Raw genomic sequence first — 23,071 nt, forward strand, 5'->3', positions numbered from 1 at the left:
GCCAAAGTCTCCACCCAACCCTACCCCCAAGTCCACTATTCTCTCATTTTCTCTGATGCCCATTTCACCTCTTGTGCACTTACACCATTGTTAGTTTCTTCTTTCAATAATAGAACTTTATTTTTACATATTCAGTCCAACTCTGAATGTTGTGATTGATCTGATATAGCCTAAAGGAAGAAGTATTGTGCTTATGGAGGATCACCGAGTTAGCCAGACCTTAGATGGATTACAAGCTAAAGAAGGAGGAGTGAGGTAGAAAAAGGTGAGAAGTCACTAAAACCTGGATTGTCAGTCAAAGCTATTATCGTACCTGAAATGTCCTGAAGGGATTCTAAAAGCAATAATAGGCATTCATTGGCCTCTTCAGTGGCCTTTTCAATGATAAACGCAGAGAGGACAAGAAGACAGAATTGAAAAAAGAGCAAGCAAGTTTAGATGTAAGTTTAGATGTAGATGTAGGAAATAGATAGATAGATAGATAGATAGATAGATAGATGTTCTGAGCTAAGAAGTGGCTAATTTCCAAAGGGTGATCCTCAAGGTGGCATGAATATGCTCGGAAAAATTAAAAAGCAAAAGGTTGCAAAAACGCTGCCCTGTGTTTGGGGGGGAATACGTTGGTCAGCAGCACATTTGGAGTTATCCTCCAAGGAGCATGAATATAACTGACATCACATGTAGGGCTGGAAGATTAGTACCTCGGGCTTTCAGTCATGAGTGCTCACCACGGAGTTAATGAAAACTCTACACTCCTGTAGACAAGCCTGATTCCTTTCATGTACAAGAAAAAATGAGAAATAGAGACAGTCCGAAAGTCAGAAGGGAAAGGTTTGTCAATATTTATTTTTTCTCCACTACTTGCAACAAAGTGAGAATTTTTTTTCCTCGTTTCGCTCTTCAGCATCACTTTCTTCTGCTACAAACCGAAATCTCCTCTCTTTACCTGCTTTCCAGCAACTCTTTTCTATCCTTCCTCCTATCATCATTCTCCAGCAATATACTCCCTCCCTTCATCCCGGTTCTTTAGCGTGTAGAGCAGCAGAGACAGTGATTGATCTGGTGTGGAGGCTGTCGTGGGCCCGCCTCCTCCTCCAGTGGTTATGAACATGAGGCGGGCTGCTCTTCATAGATTTTTAAATTAGTGTCAGCTTTGCCCCAAAGATGTGTTATTGACTGATGAAATAGAAACTGAGCTCCAAACACTCAGTCCTTCCCCAGAGTTTTCCCCAGCCTGGTAATTGAAAAAGTGTGAAGGGAGTGTGTTCAAAGGAGCGTGCAGTTGGGTGTGTGTGTGCGTGTTTGTGTGTGTGTGCGTGTGTTCTGCTGTGTTTGTGGGCTCTTTATCTCTGCTGGAGAAAAATGCACAGTGCTCGCTGGAGTCAAGATTCGATTGAAGTATTGCATAGGAGATCTTTATCTTTCTACACACCCACCCTAAAACATGAATGCTGCATGCAACTTTAATCCTATAAATACAGTATTTTTTTACATGCACTTGTGAAAAAGTTTTTTGTTTTCCTGGGTTCTTTTCTTTTTCTTCATTCAAATTTGATGTGCTAAAGTTCTCGACATCATACCTGTGTTGTTATCCTGTATTTTAATCACTGTAAGGATACACAGCCGTGTGTGATTGGTTTGAGAAAAGCTGGCTTTGGCTGTCACTCTGGATCTACATTGAAGTGCTACTGAATAGCTCCATAGTGACAGTGCTTTATTCTTCCTGAAATAACCACTGCACAACTTGGATCTAAGTTGTTTTTTTTTTAACACAAGCACCTATAAGGTCATATTCATCCCTTTAATTGCAAAAGAATGGATACACAAAAAGACATGCGACAAGTCAAGAAACGTGAGGTTGGATGACTTTTAATAAATAATGTTTGCCTCGAATTAACTTGCGGTGTTTTTTGCTCCGCAGGCTCGGACATGGCCATCTTTTGCCTGCTTTGTGGGAAGCGCTTCCAGACCCAGACAGCATTGCAGCAGCACATGGAAGTCCATGCCGGAGTTCGCAGCTACATTTGCAGCGAATGCAACCGGACTTTCCCCAGCCATACTGCACTCAAGCGTCACCTACGCTCACACACAGGTCAGTGAAAGCCGCCTGTGGTGATAAGGCGGCGATATCATTTCACCGAGGTGTTCCATGGGGCGTTATCTGTCTATTCATATCCAGCCTTTTCTCTTGGTCTGGAATATGCGAATGCTGTAACAAATTAAGTGCAGTAGTCCATAATACATTCTCTGTTTGATCTTGGGCGACCCGCATGTACCCACACCAGGTCGGAAAGGTAATCCCTTTGCTCTTCTTTTCTGTATCCTAGAGTCTGCTTTGATTTTAATTCAAAATACCTCCAAAAGTAGGATTCATCATAATTAGATGTCTGAACCACCTCCTTCCTAATGCTAAGGAAGCACATCCAGAACTAGTCCCTGTAATTCCTAGCTGAGTAACAGTCACCTTCCAAAACTTTGAGTATATAGTAGATGAAACACGAAGACCTGACAACTGCAGCCATTTGTTTTGTTAAATCAGTGCACTTATACAGCTTAGCCTTTTGATTCATTTCCTTAGCGTATTTAACAAAAACAACTCAAATCCTTCTAATAAAATGGATGGCATTGCGCACTAACAAGTAGTTGATATCTTTAACTTCTAAGTAGTTTCCATGAATGACATGCTAACTCATGTGCACAGAGTCTGTATTTTTTACTTTTTAAGGTTTCTTCAAGTCCAAAAGCTGCTGTGTGTTTACTTTAGGATGGGAGTTTTAACTTTCACTGTCCAGGACAACTGGGTGTGATAAGAGAGAGTAAAAGAAGTGATGCCACTGCCTTTATTTCCTTTTCTTTAGGGCAACAAATACGATACATACATGAACTCTCATACAACTTACACATATTTAAGCTCGTCATACAACAAAGGACCTTCATCACATATAGGATGCCTGAATGAAAAGGTACATAGACCCATATGAATGGTAGTGACAGTATCACTCCCTATCAGATATCCAGTTCTCTTATCAGTTAGCCAGGAGCGGAGCACGTGTATGTAGATAAAGGACTTTCAGGTGGAAGCCTTAGTAATCACCAAAGTATTGACTATTGGAGAAATGATTAGTAGGAATTAATAATGGCAGAATACATTTTCCACCCAGCTCATACTGATGCCAGATTTCCGTTTTATTTATCGTGCATGCCCACACCTACTAGACCACAGACGTGCAGTCCCTGTGGTTCCATAAAATCTACATTTATTATTATTCCAGCTGATGCTCTACCTAAACGGTACATATTCTTAATTTTTGTGTGTGTTTAATGGAGGCTAGTATAATGTCCAGCAGTGTCCCATAATTCAGGTCATCTGAGTTCATTTTTAGCATAAAATAAAATAAAATTCATTCTCAAACAACACGTAGGGATAGGGTGGCTAGTACAGCACAGCCAGCGTAGGGTTGCCATCGACAAATATAGGTATACAAATAAAGAATTCATGTTTTGTTTGTAGCAAATTTGAGTGAATTATGTTACCACTTTCCTGTTACGCTGCTGTTTTTGCTCATCTGAATAAACAGTATTAATTCAGGTCAACACAAAATGAATTCTGCAGCAGTCACAAAAAGCGTATTTACAGCAACTATTTTTTTCTTGTTGTTGCTGTTGTTGGGTTTTTTGGTTTGTTTGTTTGTTTTTTTCCCCCCTTTTTGTCAACTTGTAATACTCACGGTGTTGGCTCTCTACTGAGATGAGGCCAGGATACTAATACATTTTTGCGAGGGAGCAGAGGTAGCCTGACGGATGCGGCTATTCAGAGTAAAGAGAAAAAAGCCGTAGCCATGACAGAATATGAACACATGGAAATGAATCCCATTTCACTGGCAAGGGGATGGACGCTTTTTTCCTTCCCCCTCTCTCTCTCTGTCTCTTAGCCAGCCGCCTGTCTGCGACCTTAAATAACAGTCTCACTGTCAGAGCCGATTTAGCTCACCGGCTCAGGGATAAATATTTGAAACGAAAGGCAGTGAGATGAGAGCAGTCGGCCCTATTTACAAGTCAGGCGAATACACCATTAGTGTGTGATGGTGGCAGAAGCCGGGGGGGGTTGAGGTGGCGGAGGAGGGAGGGGGGGGAGGCGGACGTGGCTGCTTGAGCCGCCTGTACAGTAGCGGTGCACACATCTGTTCTATCTACCAGACATTGGAGGGGACACATGCAGCGTCTCTGATCCACCTGCCCACCCGGGCGACGCAAATGTCACCTCAGCTCGTCAGTGGAGCTGCAGATGAGACTTTGCAGCCTCCTGCCACTTTGAACCTCATCCCACTGTGGGCGTGTGTTAAATCACAATGAGCCAGCCATGAAAGCAATCGTTTAAATATGATGCAGAGCCTTTTGTCAGGGGATTATAAAGTCAGCAACTCGCACAGCCATCATAGGCGCCAGAAATAGGTCTAATTTACCCTCCAAAAAAAAAAAGTAGAGGCATGGTGTTCCTCTGCATTTACACTTTGATGTTAATAATCTCATTCACACTTTGCTTGGTAACGAGGCAAAAATAGTGCTTAAAAACAGACAGCTAGACAGCGTATCCACCTTAGAGAATCAGCCTTATAACTTTACCTTCATGTGATGCAGAGACACGTGCACTCTCACCTAGCAAAGTTCAAGTTCGGATTTTTGTCTAATTCTTTTCTTTATATTTTGCTATTTGTTCCTTAATGTATCAATGTTGTGTTTTCAAGTTTTATCGGATGCATCAAACATGCAGAACCCATAAAAGGGTTGGTTGGGTTAAGATGTGGAAACGATTCAATTAATAACGCCCTAATTAACTTATTTTCACTTGTATCAAACGTTAGATCTACACCTTAACTAAAGTGCCATCCTCGCTTGTTTTGTGCATGTATTTTCTAGGAGAATATTCCATTCAAAAAGAAATATAGATTAAGTGACCTTGCAAAGGGGTGTATCTGTAAAGATAAATTAGACGTTAAGCCTGTCTGAATGTAGCCCTAGAGGCAAAGCTGCAGTAATGTAAGTCTGTAAATGTAAATAAATTATGTCCATCTGTATGTTCTTATCAGCTAGGATCTTTTCTCGTCTGGATTCTGTAAGACAGCTCAGCTCAAGACATTTGAGTGATTAAAAGCAAATTGCATAAAGAAAGCTGCCATGTATTGGAAAGGAAATCTTTAAACCAACCAAAGTTTCTGCAGTAATGAGCATTTGTTTTATTTATTTACTTCAAGTTAACTTTATGCAAGCGCCAAAAAGCAGATAAAATGGGAACCATTGGCTCTTCCTTCTATAGTTTTAGTTCTGGTCCTAAAAACATCAAAACCGTTGTCATTAATGCTGATTAATGGCATACGCTATCAAAGACAGTTTATCCATATTGCAAAAGCTAACAGTGCTTAGTAATTGCTAACTAATTACTTTGATAAATGGAAGTAGTGACTAAGAGATGTTTCCATTTGGTGTCATATTTTGTCTGGATTAATAAAGACTCATCACTGAACACATTTAAATTTAAGATCTGAGATATGTGTAAATTACTTTTTGAATGAAGGTTCAGCTCTATAGGTTTTCTCTCGATTTAAAAATTATTCCTTAAAAAACTGTGCTTTAAAATAAAAAACCAAAATGAATTTTTGTTTCATGTAAACTCCAAAATTTAAATCTAAAAAAGCATATATTATAATAATTGTGACATCATTGTATATTTTCATGTAAGTATTATATTATATTATATTACACTTGCATTATATATTAAAGCAGCACAACAGTGTCCCTGTTGACAAAACCTGCTTTGCAAAGGGAGGAGAAAAACCTTTCACATGCCGCCATTTTTTTCTCTTTGTTTTTCTAATTTTGGGAAAAGCAGTTAGTTATATGCCAAGTTAAATCACAAAATTAATTCATTCTTCTTGTCTGTTCTCTTATTCTGATTTAGTGATGGTTGATCTGTTTTTGTTGTTTTCGGAGGGTGTGCTGTTCTTACAGATTTAGCCTTCCGCTTCATTCAGACCTGGAAAAATTGTATTTCCTCTCATCTGGACTTAAGGCAGACACTGAAACATGGAAAGTAATTGAAAACAAAACACTGCAGGAGAAACGCTGATCCATATTATATTACCGTAATAATGGCTTTTCAGTGGCAGACTTTGGCGTTTAGGTGTGACAGTTGTGTGGTAAATGAGGTTTGGATGAGGTGTCTTTGTTCCAGTGCGCGCAGTTGTTTCCAGCACACAAATGTATCATGGATGCACTGGTTCTTTGCAGGTATTTTCCCAGAAGCACGGCTCAGTTTTGACAAAAAATCCCCAGTAAATACCAAAACCTCAATTCCTGGTATTCAACCTTAATTTTTATGGACAGACAATGGCAGCTCATCTTCCATACAAAGCATTCTAGATATTGCTTGGTTATTGGTTGACTCACTATTCGGTTGTATCAGCTGACAGCAGAAAGCAGCAAAAGCACTTTTATGGACATTCATTACGCGTGCTTCATTTTACCTGTCTGCAGCTTTATCTTTTGAACGCAGCCTTGCTGGTGCGGGCTTTGACACTGGATCACCGTTTAGGACGAGGAAGCAGGAAAAAAAAACAACCTGATTTAATGGTGTTTATTTCAGCATCTTAATCTTGCCATCTCTCTTTCGCCTCCATCACTGTGTTTTCATTTTCTTCCATCCACCTGCGGTTTCATTACCTCCCCTTAACATCCTATTGCACATTCTTACTGCGATGTTGCCTATCTGTTAAATTTATTTTTGTCTTTATTTCGCGCATGTAGTACAGTATAGGTTCGAGCACTCACGCACAAATGCACAATGTTGGCTCATAAAAAGTGGCAGTCATAGCAGCTGTGTTATTTTTCTTCCCCGGCACCACATGCACACAGACATACACACTCTCTCTTTACAGACCAGACCTTCATTAATATTCTGTTGTTGTGCACTGTCTGTGTGTAAGTGTCTGTTTTTTTTTTCCCTTTTTTTTTTTTTTTTTAACGCTGGGCCAATTTGCTGTCTGCTGTGGCGGGGTGTTTTGTGTTCGCAGCTGTATTTGATAGTGCTACAGCCAGAAAGAGAGAGAGAGCGAGAGAGGGCTGAATTGAATTTAGAGAGAGAGAGAATGAGGCAGTTTCTGGTCCTGGCAGTGATGGAGCCTGGTGATTTACAGCCTCTTACCGTATATAATGAACACGCACCGTGTGCCCATGGGCACAGGAACCCTCAGCAGTCCTTTGGGGTGTCAAAGGAGGTGATGAGGAGGGGTCAGGAGACGCAGGTGGTGATGCTCGGGGGCACCCTTGGGTTCAGTCACCATGCTGTGGTTCCACCTCACTTTGCCGGGTCCTCATCTGTCGCGTCCCTGCCATGTGGTCACACCACAGAGGGATGGAGAAATGGAGAGAAAATAAAGAGGAAAGCAAGAATGGAAGGATGGAGAGATGGGGGAAGTAATAGTAGCAGATTTGGGATGGACGGAGGACGTGTTCCTATTATTCTCCGCCTCCCATGAGAATATATCCTGACAAAATGAAGCCTTGTCTGCTCCTTTACATTCTCACAATGTGATTACAGAATTGTGTCCGACTTATATAAAACTCTGCAGTGCAACTTTGCACTTTGGCGTCCCCGAGTGGCAATGGGAGATAACATGCGTGATGAGCATCCAGCAACAGGGTGCTTGAGTGAGACCGAACCCCCTCTGTATGTTATACCACGGTTATTTTTTAGCTTCTGTTGATACCAGAAGCTCCTTAATTAGATTTACACTGGGTCTCTAAGCCTGAATATTATATATTTGTTGTCTATTCATTATATATAGCTAAAGCAGTTGTAGCCAGCACAGACTAACAGAGGCACCCTTACTTTAGCGCAGTAACTGTAGCATTGATTTGTGTGTTTGGGTATAGGAAAACTATTTTTTTTGTTTTGCATTGTTGTCAAATATGATTTTGAGGTTGTTTTCTTCTTGCTTTTTGTTTATTGCTGTTATTTCTTGTAAGATTTGCATAAATGTCTACAGTAACTTGAGATAAAGTCAGTGTAAATGGGTTAAATTGAAGTGATTTATAAACCAAATCTAAGCTTCAGATCATTTACAAAGCTATAAGAGAGATCATGGACACTCTCCAAAACTCTTTATTGTGTTTTCCAATTTAATTTAAATAGCACTAACTCACCATCACAAACATACAGAATACATATTGTGTAGAAATCTGTATTGTGCAGAAATCCTTTATTATATTATCAAATGAATCAAGTTCTTTCCTACTAATGGAAGATTTTTGATGTTTGCCAACAGCACACGTTAGCACAGAAACACGCATCTAAACGTAAATAGCCCTCCACAGACATTCTTCGAGTATTAGCATCCCACTTGCTGGTTTGATCGGAGGCCTTAATTAAAGGCAGGTGAATCTGAGCTCAATTATTATTCTTGCAGCATCGTGCAAGCCCACCGAGCTCTGTGATGGATTGTGATCTCTGCTGTGGTTGAAACGCTAGAAAGAGCATAATGTCTTACAGCGGGAGCCACTGATAACTTCATGCAGACAAATAAAGACTGTCACTTTTATTGATTTTTGCCCAGCCCCCACCACTGCCACCATATACACCCACATCCCCTGCTCCATCCCTGTCTCAGTTTTATCCCTCCCCCTTTACCCCCTCCAATCCCCAGCATTCCCTTTAATGGGAATGCATCCAGCATCAGAAGGCTTTGAAAACATTTCCCTCCCCAAAAGTATAACATAGCCGACACGTGATCAACATTTAAAGAGTATCCAGTTTACATTCCTTTCCCATCCTTTCTTTGTCTCTCCTTCTAAATAAACCAGTTACATGTGTGCATACTCTATGTGCATACATAAAATCTCAAATAAAATATGCAGGATGGAAGTGAAATAGTCTCTTAACAGCGGGGCAGTGGTAGCAGCACATAACGAGAAATGCAATTTATTCTCTGGCACGTTGCTACTTGGACAGGCAGATAATGAAAGGCATAGGTCACTGATGGTGACTTAAACCTGCAGCGGTAGAGTGAAATACATTAATAAATATCCACAACATTACTTGGATGGAGAGTGTAACACTGGGGGGAAGCAAATGACGCAAGAAGCAGCCCCTCATCAAACACGGAAATACAATTAGTCTTTGGACTGCTGGTGAGAGGCTCCTGCAAATCATAATATCCCTGATCACTGACATCTGAATATGCATTACAGCAGCCCTGTGGGGACCTGTGCAGTGGCAGCATGAGGGGGAGAATGTTATCATTTTCATTTCTGAAAGCATGCATGCTATACAACCGCCAGCAGTCTGATGCCTACAATAACTGCGATGTCTCAGGAAGGAAATATGATGCTATCTAAGGAAAAATTAAGGAAGGGTGGAGACGGGGCGTAAGGAGGCTAATATAAGCCAGTCAACATGCTGCCAGTGAATGTCAAGACATGGTACATTTATCTTCATTTACATTTTTAGGCATTGTCATTTAACCGTGATGATGACACACTGTCTAAAATACAAATATTGTGTTTTAGGACCGGCTACATGGCAGTGATCGAGGATGCAGAGTAATTTGGACTCTACGACTAGACCAGTTAAAGACAAATGCCTGAATTTGGGTCTGCTTAAACACATATATATCCAAGGATAATAGATTCTGTGATGACAAACTCACTTCTTTATCCTAGGTTTGCACATTAGTTAGGTGATCCATTAGTGCATTGTGACACTGGGTCTGCATGGTCAATAATACATCTCGAGGCTGGTGAGCAGCCATGACAGGCTACAATTATTTAAGGGTTTGGACAAAGCAAAACAACAGCGCAGGTGATTTGTAGACAAAGACAACAGATGGGTTATACTTGTCTGCTGTTATTAAAGGCTTTATGTAGCTACGCATTGGAAGATACTGCATGCTGCTCTTGCATTGTGCACAACCCCGACAAAATAATCAGATAAAGTAAAACATTTTGCAATGCGGCTTCCTTCACAGTAGCTTTCTAATTTTTTTTGAAGGTGGAAGCTATTTTCAGACATTTGACGTTCTTCTTTGTCACAATTACTAGAGTAACACTTGAATTGTACATGTAAATAAAGACAAAACCTAAGCTTCTTGGTGCTGTCATTTGCACTGAGTTGTCATTAACCCTTCGAGATATCTTTTCACGAGCTCAACCAGTGCAGTCTTTAGCCTTTTTATGATACAATGTCATCAGCAGTTTGTGTGAATGTGTCCTATTTTTTCTTTCCACATTTTAGCCGGGGACCACCCATTTGAGTGTGAGTTCTGCGGGAGCTGCTTCCGAGATGAGAGCACGCTGAAGGGCCACAAGCGCATCCACACCGGAGAGAAGCCCTATGAATGTAACGGGTGTGGGAAGAAGTTCAGCCTCAAGCACCAGCTGGAAACCCACTACCGTGTGCACACAGGTACTGTGACCAAAATAAGTAAAGGCTTTAGCGATAATGGATAACAATCAAAGCATTCGGAACTATTTATTCTCACTTGATTCTGTGTTGTTTGCGGTAGAAAATGAAAATCTATCGTGTGCAACACAGTGTAGCATCACAACAACTTTAGCTTTTTGTTTCAGAGCAAAAAACTGTAGAACTTCCTGTTCAACATTTTTCATATATACTCAGTTAACAAATGTTTTGGTGTCTGTAGAGGCCCAGTGACCCCCAAACTTGGGCAGGACAAAAATGGATGCCAGATCATTTCAGATACAATATGTTAACAAATTAATTTTGCAGGTGATAGCAGCTATGTGAAAAAGGCCAGACTAGTGTTTTACACTTGCTTTTGAGTCTTTTACTGTACTTTTACTGTAAGTTCTTCTCACCTCACTTGCAGAAAGAGCATAAACTGCAGTAATGAGGTGTTCTAAAACATATGGTGCATGATGGGGGAGCCTGTTAAGGGACTCTCTTCTAGAAAATCCAAGTTGCAAGGCGCAGACCAAACCAGATGAATATCTTTGTTGCTGAGATACAGTAGATGAATGTCTCAGAAGACTTTGTATTGATCTTAGTATATTTAGAGCCCCATAAAGATGTTGACACAGTGATAAGCTAGGTGCCCTGGAGAATGAGTGCGTGCTACGTAGCAGAGTGAGCGAGGATACCACAAGTGCTCACCAGGATGGCACACAGCCAAAGGTTTATGCTTCCTCACCATCCCTTTTTCTCAAACACACACATAGCAGCACCCTCCCATCTCCCATTCAATAAACCAGCTGTTAAGCCACACTATCAAGGCAGCCTGTCCAATAATTGGCTTCCCCCCCCATCCACCCTTTCGCCTTTTGTGTTGGGGAGGGGGGCTTTGCGTTAAGCTGGAGAGCAACAGCAGATAACAAGAGCAAGTGACAAGCTCACAGTCAAAGGCCACCTCGCACAAAAGGGAGCTGCTTGATGAATCATCGACATTGGCAACCCAACCCCTCCCCGACCCGTCCTCTCCACACATTCCAAATGCCAATGGCGGATCAATACCTGGGCCCTATTTGCAATTCATTATTAGCTGGTTATTTGAAGCGACCCTGTTTACAGTCTGGTTATCAATATCAACATCATGCAGGTGTCCACACTGCTACAAAGAAGCGCGGGGCCTGCAACACTGTATTTATGCTTATTGGCTCAATGGAAGCGTAACCCGGGCCCTGTGGAGGTCAAGGTTAACCGGGGATTCAAAGGAGCAGACGGGCTGGGCAGCAGAGGCACAAAGTCGGACGTTTCGCAGCACACATGCGCAAAGATCTAGCTGAAAGGTGACAGCGAGCGCTGGGCCAGATCACTTCCGACAGCCCATTTCAAATGCCATTGGTAAAGGTCAGCATTTACATGTCTAATTTGCGTCTGCCGGCTTGAGCGCTGGTGGATTATTCCGTGCCATCACTCAAATCATTAGCACGTTTAGGCTGGCCGCTGTTGCTGAATTGAAATGTGCCTCTGGAATATAGCAGCCCCCACAGCAAGAAAGCAGTGTTGCACTATGATTTATGACACTTGCAGGAGTTCTCGGTGTCGTCAGCTGTATTTTCTTGTAATGTGCTGTAGATTAGTTGATTAGATCATATTCTATAAAAGTAAATACGCCTGGAATTTCTTTCTTCTTCTGATTGTACTGACTGGTTCTTATCACAGGTAAACAGGTGATATGATTTAGAGAGTCTCTTATAACTCTTGTATTCTCTAATTTGGGTCATTTTGAGCATATTTCTACCGCTACTCACTCTAATAAGTACTAAGAGCTGAATTTTGAATTTTACAGTTTTTACAAGTAATAACAAATAAAGTATATGTTAAATTATCCTCTGCATGTACTTTAAAACTGCTGGCATAATATTCCATGTATATTAGTTTTAATAGCAGAACATCTCCTTTTCTTTTTCTTCTGTTGCACAGCCTGATGTAACTAAAACCTTGATCCTTCAAAAATCTCTTTACACAGGGGTATTTTAATAAAATAATGTCATGGAAACAGTTCTATCCCTTTAAAGTAAGAATAATTAGTAAACAAATCATCATGTGCGCTGCTGCTGTGAGGGGATACTTTGACTGGACCTGACGGGTATTCTATTTATTTCTCAGAGGTGAGAAAACTGCACTAATGTACTTGGAGCTTTTTATTCTCCTCTCACTTCTGATTTGTATCAATTATCGAAGGCTGTTGAGAATGACTTTAAAGAGTTACCATTATCTTTTACTGGTGCACAGTGTCGTCTGGAAGACATTTGGGATTTCACCTCTGGGTTTTGACTTGTCACTTTTTAGATGCATCGTTCAATTATCATAATAGCGTCAATGTTTCTTGTGAGCCACACAGAGAAAAAAATCTCTTAGTGGTGATGGGATTTTTTTTCTCTCCCACAACTTTTACTTCTTTGGTGCAAAAGACACCATGTTTAAACTGTCGGTAGATTTGGGTTGATTACATCTTGGGTCTGGCTGTTGTCCAAAGACATAAAGATGGCAACACAAGGTCAAAACAGACCATGTAGTGAAACCTAACTGACAGGGATGAACCACCTTCACCTTAGCTCCTCTTTTGAGGCAATGTTTAACTTGAAAATCTGTAAGATTTTTCTGACATCCAGATATTCAAAATAACCTAGTATACCTTTGACTGCTGCGGCCTTGGTGATTGAAGACACAGAACAGTAGCTGAATCCTCAGAAGCAGCTCAGACAGTTGCTAACCTGTTGGTCCATTTGCTGTTTGTGTGTTTATCTGACTTATGTTAGGAAAAAAAAAAATATATATATATAACTCAAATGTAATTTAAAATCGTTGGCTGTAGAAATACACACATTTTTTACTGCATTTTGAACAGCAAGGATTTTTCTCATTGCATTAAATAAAGTTAATAAGTTTTAAGGCAAAGAAGCAGAAGTCATGCACTTATCAGTAACATCTTACAGACTAGTACAGTTTTTCCATCCCTCTAATGGATTTCAGTACTGAATTCCTTTATTTGCTGTTTAACGTCACACTTAGGCTAACACTGTTGTCTTCGTCTTTAGGTGAGAAGCCATTCGAGTGCAAGCTGTGCCACCAGCGATCCAGGGACTACTCGGCCATGATCAAGCACCTGCGCACCCACAATGGCGCCTCGCCCTACCAATGCACCATCTGCCTGGAGTACTGCCCCAGCCTGTCAGCCATGCAGAAGCACATGAAAGGCCACAAGCCCGAAGACATCCCCCCAGACTGGCGTATAGAGAAGACCTACCTGTACCTCTGCTATGTCTGAGTCTAGGAAAGTGAATGAAGAGGGTAGGGGATGGGTTGAGAGGTAAGGGGAATGTAACAAAGCGGATAGGAGGCATGAGTGTTGACGATCGAGGAATGTCAACGAGAAGTGACTGGAAAGCAAGAGGGTTTGTTTTCTGTTTTTTGTTTTCATGCAAAGGCAAGCGATGAGGGCGGGGTGGGGGGAAAGGGTGGTGATGGTGGGGCAAACGTGCTAAGAAGAGGAAGTCTTGGACACGGAGATCAATTCTCCACCATTGTTCGGATTCACCGGGTCATTCACTACATCTGCAACTGTGTTATTGTTTCAGGTCATTTCATGCAGCGCCATAAAGTGAGCAAGCTGCAAGGAAGTGACTTCTTGGATGCTGCTGAGTTGAGAAAGCAGATTCTCAAGGGCTATCTGAACCTCTACATCCATGCTGTCGGGAGCCTTCACTGCGTTTTGAGGTCTTGTTTTGCTCAAAAAATGGAAAACTTTTTGGGGGGGGTTTGTTCTGCAGTGGTACTTTGTGCTTTCATGCTCAAAGTATCACTGCAAACCTACATCTTTCTGGTTACGAACTACATAAAAAAATATCTCAGAAGAAGACAGAGACATGTTTTTTAACATGTATGCATCCTGAAGAAACTAATACTGTGGAGTAAATGAACAGCTTTGGGGGGGACATACACGCAACCTTCTCCTTTTCCAGTAGAGGATGTATAGGTTTTGTCACCTTTTTTGTTTTATGCATGAGCAGTTTTCACAGAAATCTGCCCGTTATCCTGTCCATGTCTGAAAAACCTTCAGATCCCAATGGTGGCAGTGAGATAGCCCCTGAGAATCAGCAGCAGAGCCGGTAGGCTTATGCAGTAGATGAAAACAGTTGAACTGGACGAGTAGAAGCATTAATTTAATGCTGCAAACCAAGCACCCATTTGGTTGTGAGTGGGGAAAATGCTAGCGCTGCTCTTTGTCGGAAGTGTCGAAAGTGTTCTCAGTAGTCTTCCTCGTTCTGCATCTCTTTCAGATGAGGGCTGGAGAAGGTTGAGTCACAACTGGCCACTCACGGTTCTCCCCAGAGAGCCACAGGCTAACTTGTGTTACTTTTTCATCATATATATACATACATATATATATATTTTTATTTTTTATCTTTTTTGCTCTGCATCGTAGTTTATTACGGCTTAATTGCACAAGTAAAACAAACTACGACAACAGTCTCTGTTTGACGTCAGCAAGGTATATACTTTTTTTTTCATCCGCTCATAACTCGCTACAATATTTCACATTAAACCCTGCCTATTCACTTATTGAGCAATAGATAACTGGACTGCTTGTATCCATGTACGTTTAACCAGATGACTATCATTTTTCCCACACTAACAAGAAAGTACATAAACTGACTGACACGCAAACACTTCAACTGCAAGAGATCTGTCAGTTCACCGGAGTGATTTGAAATCCAAGCAGCGGAAAGTGACTTGGGAAAAGGTTGCTGTCTGTGAGAGTCCTGTGACTTTACCTGCTAGTTGTAAATGTTGAGGATGCCTTAGCTGCACACCTTAATGTTTGTCATAGGTGGTGTGGCAGTTTGAAGACTGTTATATGGCATAGTGACATGAATGTGAACGCTTGTAAGCCCGGCTTCTACTACCATGTAAGCATACATACTGTAGCAGGTTAATGCTGCCTTTCAGTCAGTAATTCCCAGGTTATGATTAGTTTCCAGTGGGTCACACTGGAAGACTTTCTCCATCCAACATTAACAGCATGCATGCTTACGTTCCAGCAGGCAAGACTTGCTGGGCTACGCACCTTTTCATCCACGAGCCCCAGGTCATTGTGTGGAAGTGAGGTTTATTTTGGAATGTGCACCACTTGAGTACTGGCAGGTCCTGCGTTATGTTACAGATATTGTATTCAGATGATGCATATTCCCAAATGTAGTTGCACTGATTTGAATTACCACTGAGGCTTTTGGCAAAGATATAGCTAAAAGGATGTGTGTTGGATACCTGTTTACAACACAGCATAGGGAAAAGGGTAACAGCTGTAAAGCAGGCGTGATATTTCATGCTAAGCTGTAACACTGACCTTGGTTCTCTTGGGGGGGGAAAAAACACATAACCTGAGAAACTCCTGCTCCAACATTTTCTCTGACTACAAGTCGGCAAAGTCTTTTCTTACACCTTTGAAATGCAGCATTAGACCTTTACGGTATACGCAGTCAGGTATTATGGTTGAACCTTGGGAGTTTTGATGAATATCACTGCACGTCACAGCGTTGTATCTGGTTGATCACATATCCAAGAAGGGGGAGATCACTGATTGGACGAGACACAGCCCAGCAGCTTAGGGGGCGACCAGTAAGATGACAGAATAAATCAACTCTTTCTCTGTGGTTTTTGTCCCTGCACTTCGTCTCTCTCTCTCTCGTCTTGTTTTGTTGTTGTGGGTTTTGTTTTTTTCTTATGATTTACCTTGAGTTTGATCTCAACACATTGTACTTGAATTACCTCGTTTTTGTGACCTCATGTTCCTTTTGTGTATTTTAATTTTCCCTTTTGTTTCATTCGTTTTGTTTTGTTGTTTTTTGGGGGAGTTCTTCTTTTGTTTTTATTTGTTAGTTAGCGTGTGTTGGAAAGGTGCATTGCGAACATGATTGAAGCAATGCGTACACGGAAAAAAAAAATAAGTGCCACGGCGAAGAGATTTGTTTGTTTTTTTCTTATGTTGCGTATTTCTTTGTGCATTACTCGTTACCAAACTTGGTATTATTAACCCTGCTTGTTAAAGAGCTGGAAGGTTTGGTCATTTGTTATAAAAGCTACCTCTAAGTTGTCGTGTTGGTTTTTTTTTTTTCTTTTTCTTGTTTTTTTCTTGGTAAAAGCACATTTTTTGCATTTGTGTTTTGCATTGTTTCATCTCATGCTTTTTTTTTTTTAAGTTGATTTATGATTGTCTGTTTTTTTAAGCAAAATGTATATAAAAGGATGAGAGATAACAAAGTAGAGGCTGATAGGATGAGAAATGCCAAATGATGTTTATTCTTCTCTTATAGTCCCCCCAAACCTGCACCTCCAACCACAGAAGAGCAGAGAGAATGGAGGGGGAAAAAAGCAATTTTGAAGCCTTAAGTGATGAGGGATACAGCAAATAAGAGGAAGTACTATTGCTTTTAAGAGGGTTTAAAAACAAGAATCTAAACTTGAACATATGTGAATAGAATTGTAGTTTTGTAATGTGAAAAAAACAAAAAAAAAAACCAGAAAGTTCGTCTAAAAAAACGCTGAACCACCCAGGACAGGTCATTTTTGCAGTGATGCAGAGTGCGTTGGACAATTGGAACTGGAAGTGGTAATCAAAAAAGGAGGGAGAAAAAACCACACATAAAACAAAAGGTTAAAAATAGAGATTCTCTCAGCAGACAAGCTCTCTTGAGAAATGAGTGTATTCCTGAACAAGAGCCAATAGAGGCAATTTGATATATAAAAATTGTGATATTTTTGTATTCAGTGTCAGTCCTTTTTCCATTTGTGGAGGGTTATAGCAGGGCACAAATATTTGTATTTCTTTTTTTTTTTTTAACCTGTTTTTTTTTTTCTCTTTTTGGGTGTGAATCATTTTATTTGCCTTGCTCCTCTTTGATATTGTTGAACAAAAAAACATGTGTGTGAACATATTGTAATAATAAGTGTTGCTTTCTGGATGTCAATTGCATTGTAGGTGAAGGACTAAATCTATCCGCCACAAATTTTACGAGTGTGTGTGTGTGTGTATGTGACAAAGTTAAGAGAGAAAAAAAAAGAAGAAAAAAAAAGATGATAATATGCGGGGCGGCAGGGGGACGCGGCCAAACCGACCAATTAGTACTTGTCATTCATGATTTTTCAATCAAACTTGACTGTCGACATGTTTTTTTGTTTTGTTTTTGTACTTGAAAAAAAAAGAAAAAAGAAGGGATGGCATGTCCCGTGGTGTCTTGCCATTTTATTCTCTAACACTGTGATTTGAGGGAGCTTTTTTTCACCCTCGCATAATATCCACCCACTATAATATACCCAGTCACGGTTCAGTCTGAACACCACAATGCAAGACCTGTTCAGTCACATTATTCCTATCATCGTCCTCTGAATGTTTTCTACTTTCTTGTGCAGGTGAAAGAGTGCATGAAAGAGTGTGTAACTGTGTGTGTGCGTGTGGGTGTGTATTAGTGGAAAAATGCACTAAACAGATCAGATACAAAATAAATGATATTCTATGCCACTTTTTTTCTGTGGGAAAAATATATATATACATTGGCATTGATATAGTTCTTCCCTCAGTGTTTCTCCGATGTTTCTGTACTATCTTTGTGCCTAAAAATGGAAATTGTTCAACAAAAATATCCATCTATATCTGCTTAGTTTCTGTATTTTCAGAAGAAAATAAAAATGGTGTCTCCAGCGCCCTAGGGATGTCATGACGCTCTAAAATGACCTGATTTTCTTTCTTTTTTTCCTTTTTAATCCTGAATAGAGCAGTGCCTCTTCTTTTCTTGTTTTTTTTCAAGGACTGCAATAAACCCTTAATGCTATTGAAATAGCAACTAGGATTGTGCATTCGCTTCTGTTCTTTGGCTCTGCTCTATGATTGGCTCCCAGAAGCATTTATTTAGCAACACAAAACAAAACATGGGGAAAATTTACTGAAATTTGTGCTGCAGTCGTGAGACTTTTGGGGACGAGATCTGCTTTGTGATTTATTTTTCTGTTTTCTTGCGAGCAAACGAGGCCCCGAGTCTGCTTCTCTAATTCTAATTTTCTCTTTTTGTCAGCAACAGGTTTGCTGAGCAGAACATTTTATTGTTCTGGAAAAAATGTAAAAAAAAAAATGATAAAGAAACCTCCATTTGGGTAGGTTAGCACCGGGGTATTACCCTTCTGTTGCTTCAGTTTTGTTTGTTTTTTAAGTACTTTTTCTTTGCTACAAAAAAGCATTTAAGAGGGGATGTTCAATTCGTCAGAGAGGAATCATGGCATCCCTGGACCTGGCACTCTGTGTTTGGGTGTGGTGTTTCTAGAACAAAGTAGCCATTTCATGCAGTGTTGCAATGCATGTGTCATCGAGGTCTAGACTAAACTTGTTTGAGTAACAAAGCACCAAGACATTGTATTTTTTTATATTAGCACTGAGGACCAATTGCCCTGTCGGACCAAGCATAACAAAGCTTTTTATGTAACAAAGCTTTTCTCTCTCTGTCTTTCCCTGGCTTGTCTGTGCTACTTCTTTCCTCCATTGTTGTGACAGCACAAGTGCCAGTCAAGTTGCTCTATATTAAGAAAATAGTGTTTTTATTATGATTTGAATGGTTATAGTTTTTGTCTACCTCAGCACCTAATCTTAGCCTAATCTTAGAAGGTGCCCAATTATTATTTTTTATTTTCTTTATTTTGGTCTCTTATTGTTGTCAGGTATATAATTTTTTTTTTTTTTTTTTTTTGGAGAAAATTGGCATTAGAGCTTTGCAAAGGTCCTTTGTCTTTTCCAGCGACAACGTGCTATTTCTTTCTGTGGCAGTACGTTTCCTGTTGAGCTGTGCCACCAATCTATAGCCACTGTCTGTTGATATAGAAGTTGTTCTTTTTCGTTTCTTTCCATGTAGAATCAGACACATCTCTTTGTAACATTTCAGTGTTCTCTGATGGAGTGTGAAAAAAATAAAAAGGAAAAATAAAAGAAATATGCTGCAGGTTTTCTTCTCCATGTTGTCGATAAAGTCAATGTTGTGCCTTTGATAGTGAAAATATAACGATTTTTTGTTTTGTTTTTTTACATCCTACTAACAGTAGATTGTTTTTGTTTGTTTTTTTGTAGTGAAATTTTTTTGTAATTTTATTTATGAGTCTCATAACAGAAATCAAATCATGATGTTCAGTTGTATACTTTCAAACTGCAGTTAGAAAAAAAAATAAAAAATGGACTTCATGTTGTCTGTGTTAGCCCTCTTTCTGGCTCACTATTTTATTTACAGTAGTGGAAACCCTGTTTCACAAGAGACAAAGACTCACAACTTTTGAATCGTTGTTAAAGTTACATACAAACTTTGGCAAAAGTAGGAAAAAGTCTGCGTGGAATAGCTGCAGACATCTATCAGGGTAGATGGACAGTACTTCCACATTCAGTATTATCCTAAAAACTAAAGGCATTAAATAAAAGAGCAAGGTATTATATATCTCAAAGAAAATAACTATTATACTGCAGATATGAAAATACCAAATAAATAAACGCCAAAGACGACCGGTTACATTTAAAGGACCAGTGAATATGAGAGATTTTATCTTTATCTCATTTTATCTCAACACAACTCACCATATGCTGTACTTTTATTTTCAGAATGACTATATCAATAATATTATTGTATAACTAGTATTTAATCTGGTGAAAAGACATTATTTTTACTCATTTTTAAAACTAAGATTTCGTCCACTCTTGCTTTACTTTATTGTAATGTGGGCAGGGTCATGTTTACGAGCAGCAAGACATACTTAAAGCAAAAAATAAATATACACATTAAGTAACCGGAATCAACGTTTTATAACCATTTCAAAGTATCTGACTGATGCCACCATCAGTTTTCTGTGAATCTGCTTTATTTTTCAACAAATGCTCAGAGCTGAAGTGCATTCAGTTGTCTAGCTTTGCACTCAGCATCTGGCTGTTTGCCACCAGTTCTCACTCATAATGTACTAACGGTAACTGTTGCACCACTTCAAGCCTGACTGCCTTTTGTCTGTTCAGTCGCTAATGCCATAGAGGTCATAAATGCTATCATTAGATATGCAGGGGCATGTTTATCTGCGCACCTGTGCTCTCACACAGGCATGATTGTCATTAGAGAGGAAGCGAAGCAAGACAAAAAATGTTCCGATTTTGCACAAAGATAGACGACCCCAAACAGGGGGTTTTTCTGTGGCAAGTTATAGCTGATGTTTATCACCTGTTATCATTTTGCATCGTTGGTCAAGCTCACATCAAAACATCAAATATTTTGATATAGCATTTAAATTTATACAGCAGGTATTGAATAATTGTTCCACGGTTTTAGAGCAGTAGATCATTGTGAAGCTAAAGAAACAGCCAGTATTTAGAGAGGCTTAATCCCTGTCTTTAAAAGTAAAAAGAGAAGATCAGTCTATGAGTCCAATATCTGTTTCAATGCAGCGAAGTCTTCTTTAATTAGGAGAACTTTTAACAAAAGGATCACAATGAAACTTTTGATCACTTAAGACAAGTTTAAGACAAATTTGGAAGTTCGATTCTGCACATGAGCCATATTTTAGTATTTCTAGTAGTCATAAACTATATTTAACTGTCCACTATTAAATGTTTTTATTAAGAGATAACAGTGAAATTTTCCTTTTTTTTAATTCCAAGTTTTCTGAAACTGTTCACCGTAATTAAACAAATGAGGTATCTCATTACTTATTTAGCAATTTGCAGACACTGACAGGAGAAATAGAGGAAAATGAACACAGAAATCTGTGCTTGGTTATTTTGTGAACCCTAGTTTGACCAAATATAACAAGCCAGAAATCACCTTTGCATTGCTCATTGGATTTGTAACCACTGCTATTGCAGGGACTCTCTGCCATTTGGTCTTAGAGCTGAAAAAGCTTGTCGGGTGAGAGGTGAAGCATCTTCAAGAAACTTAAAGAAGTCCCATCAGTTTTCCTTCGAATCTCCTTAGATTACCATGAGCTGGATAACTGAGAACCTACACTGCTATTGTTTCTACACATGCTTCACTAATAATATTTTGTCACTTCGTCACTGATGCATATCTCATCTGAATTCGACAGCCAATTAAAACAGTTACTACTTTTGTCAGTCAGACTTTTCTCTCCTTAATATTGTCCAGCATGACGTTTTTTGGTTGTTTTTTTTTAGTCAAATCAAATATGTATGAAAAAGTAAAGAAAGCACTTTCTATTTTACTGGAGCACTCAAAGTGCTTTATACAACATGCTTCATTCACCCCTTCATGCTTTTTTTCCAGTACAGCATTTTTCCAGTCTTCTGATATCTAGTTTGAAATGTAGCCTCGGTTTTCTGACCTTAGCTGACAGGAGTGGCATCCTGTATGGTGTTCTGGTGCTGCAGCTCATCTGCATCAAGTTCCAGTGTGTTGTGAGTGTTCTGCATACCTTCGTTGTAATGAATCATTGAGTTGCTGTGACCTTCCTATCAGCTCAAAGTAGTCTTCTCCTTTAACCTCCGCTATCAACAAGGCTTTTTGTTTTCTCTTTTCTGACCGTTCATTGTAAACGTAAGAGATAATTGTGTAGGAAAATTCCAGTAGATCAGCAGTTCTGACCAGCCCATCTGGCATCAACAACCATGCCACACTGAGTCACCTTTCTTCCTAATTCTGATACTTGGCTTGAGTTTCAGCAGCTCATCTTGATCATGTCTGTGTGCCTATGTGTTTTGAGATAATGCCATGTGATTGGCTGTAACATTTGAGTCAGTTTTTCCTCAGCTGGTTTGATGCAGCAGAAAAGTCTCTCTTAATGCAGTTCTCACAACACTTCAGACATTTTTCATAACGCAGAATCAGCTGTGCAAAAGACACTGAAAGATTCAAAATACCCTTTTCACATTTATCAAAACACGAATAGTGAGTCAATCACTTCAACTCTGTGATGAAAGAATCAAACCCTTTCACCACTCTTTAAAGAATTAGTCATTGAAATGTTTAGTTGTTTCTTTGTCTTAAACCCTTAGTGACTTTGAGAGATTTCTGCAAAAATGTGAAGGATTTTTTGACACTTTACAAAATTGCTGAAATTGAGAAAAGCTAAATAATACCCATTAAATTCTATGCATCAGAAAACGGACAAGTCAAATATATATAATCTGAGACCTGAACACCAACTACTGTGTGGGCCAGAAAAGTCACGCTACATACATTTAGCAACCACTTTATTAGATATGCTTGTTCCAATGCTTGTTACAGTAATCCAAATATCTAATCAGCCTTTAACATCAGCAGCAACTCAAAGTATTTAGGCATGTAGACATGATTAACTTAAATAACCACTCATTAGAAACAGGCTAGGCAGAAGAGCATCCCTGAAAGTACAACATGTCTGGCCTTGAAGGAGATCTGTACTTCAGATGGGTACAGAAGACCACACTGGGGGCTACACCCATCAGCTAATAACAGAAATACCTAATGTAACCAGTATGTAACAAAATATATAAACAATGGGCAAATCAGAAGATTTCAGGAACGACAGGAGCCCAGAGGATGGGTAACCACA

General features: G+C 39.7%; 1 protein-coding gene across 1 annotated transcript in view; it reads left to right on the plus strand.

Annotated features, from left to right (window-relative positions):
- Positions 1–17,068, plus strand: part of zbtb16a (zinc finger and BTB domain containing 16a) — a 140,504-nt gene extending 123,436 nt beyond the window's left edge. The window contains exons 5-7 of the mRNA XM_082549614.1: positions 1,922–2,092; positions 10,286–10,456; positions 13,552–17,068. Of these exons, the coding sequence (XP_082405740.1) occupies positions 1,922–2,092; positions 10,286–10,456; positions 13,552–13,781 (572 nt within the window). The 3' untranslated portion in view covers positions 13,782–17,068. The remainder of the gene's footprint in view (positions 1–1,921; positions 2,093–10,285; positions 10,457–13,551) is intronic.
- Positions 17,069–23,071: the final 6,003 nt, after the last annotated feature.

Source organism: Aulonocara stuartgranti (assembly GCF_965226115.1).
Source record: "Aulonocara stuartgranti genome assembly, chromosome: 10".
In the NCBI taxonomy this organism is placed as follows: Eukaryota; Metazoa; Chordata; class Actinopteri; order Cichliformes; family Cichlidae; genus Aulonocara; species Aulonocara stuartgranti.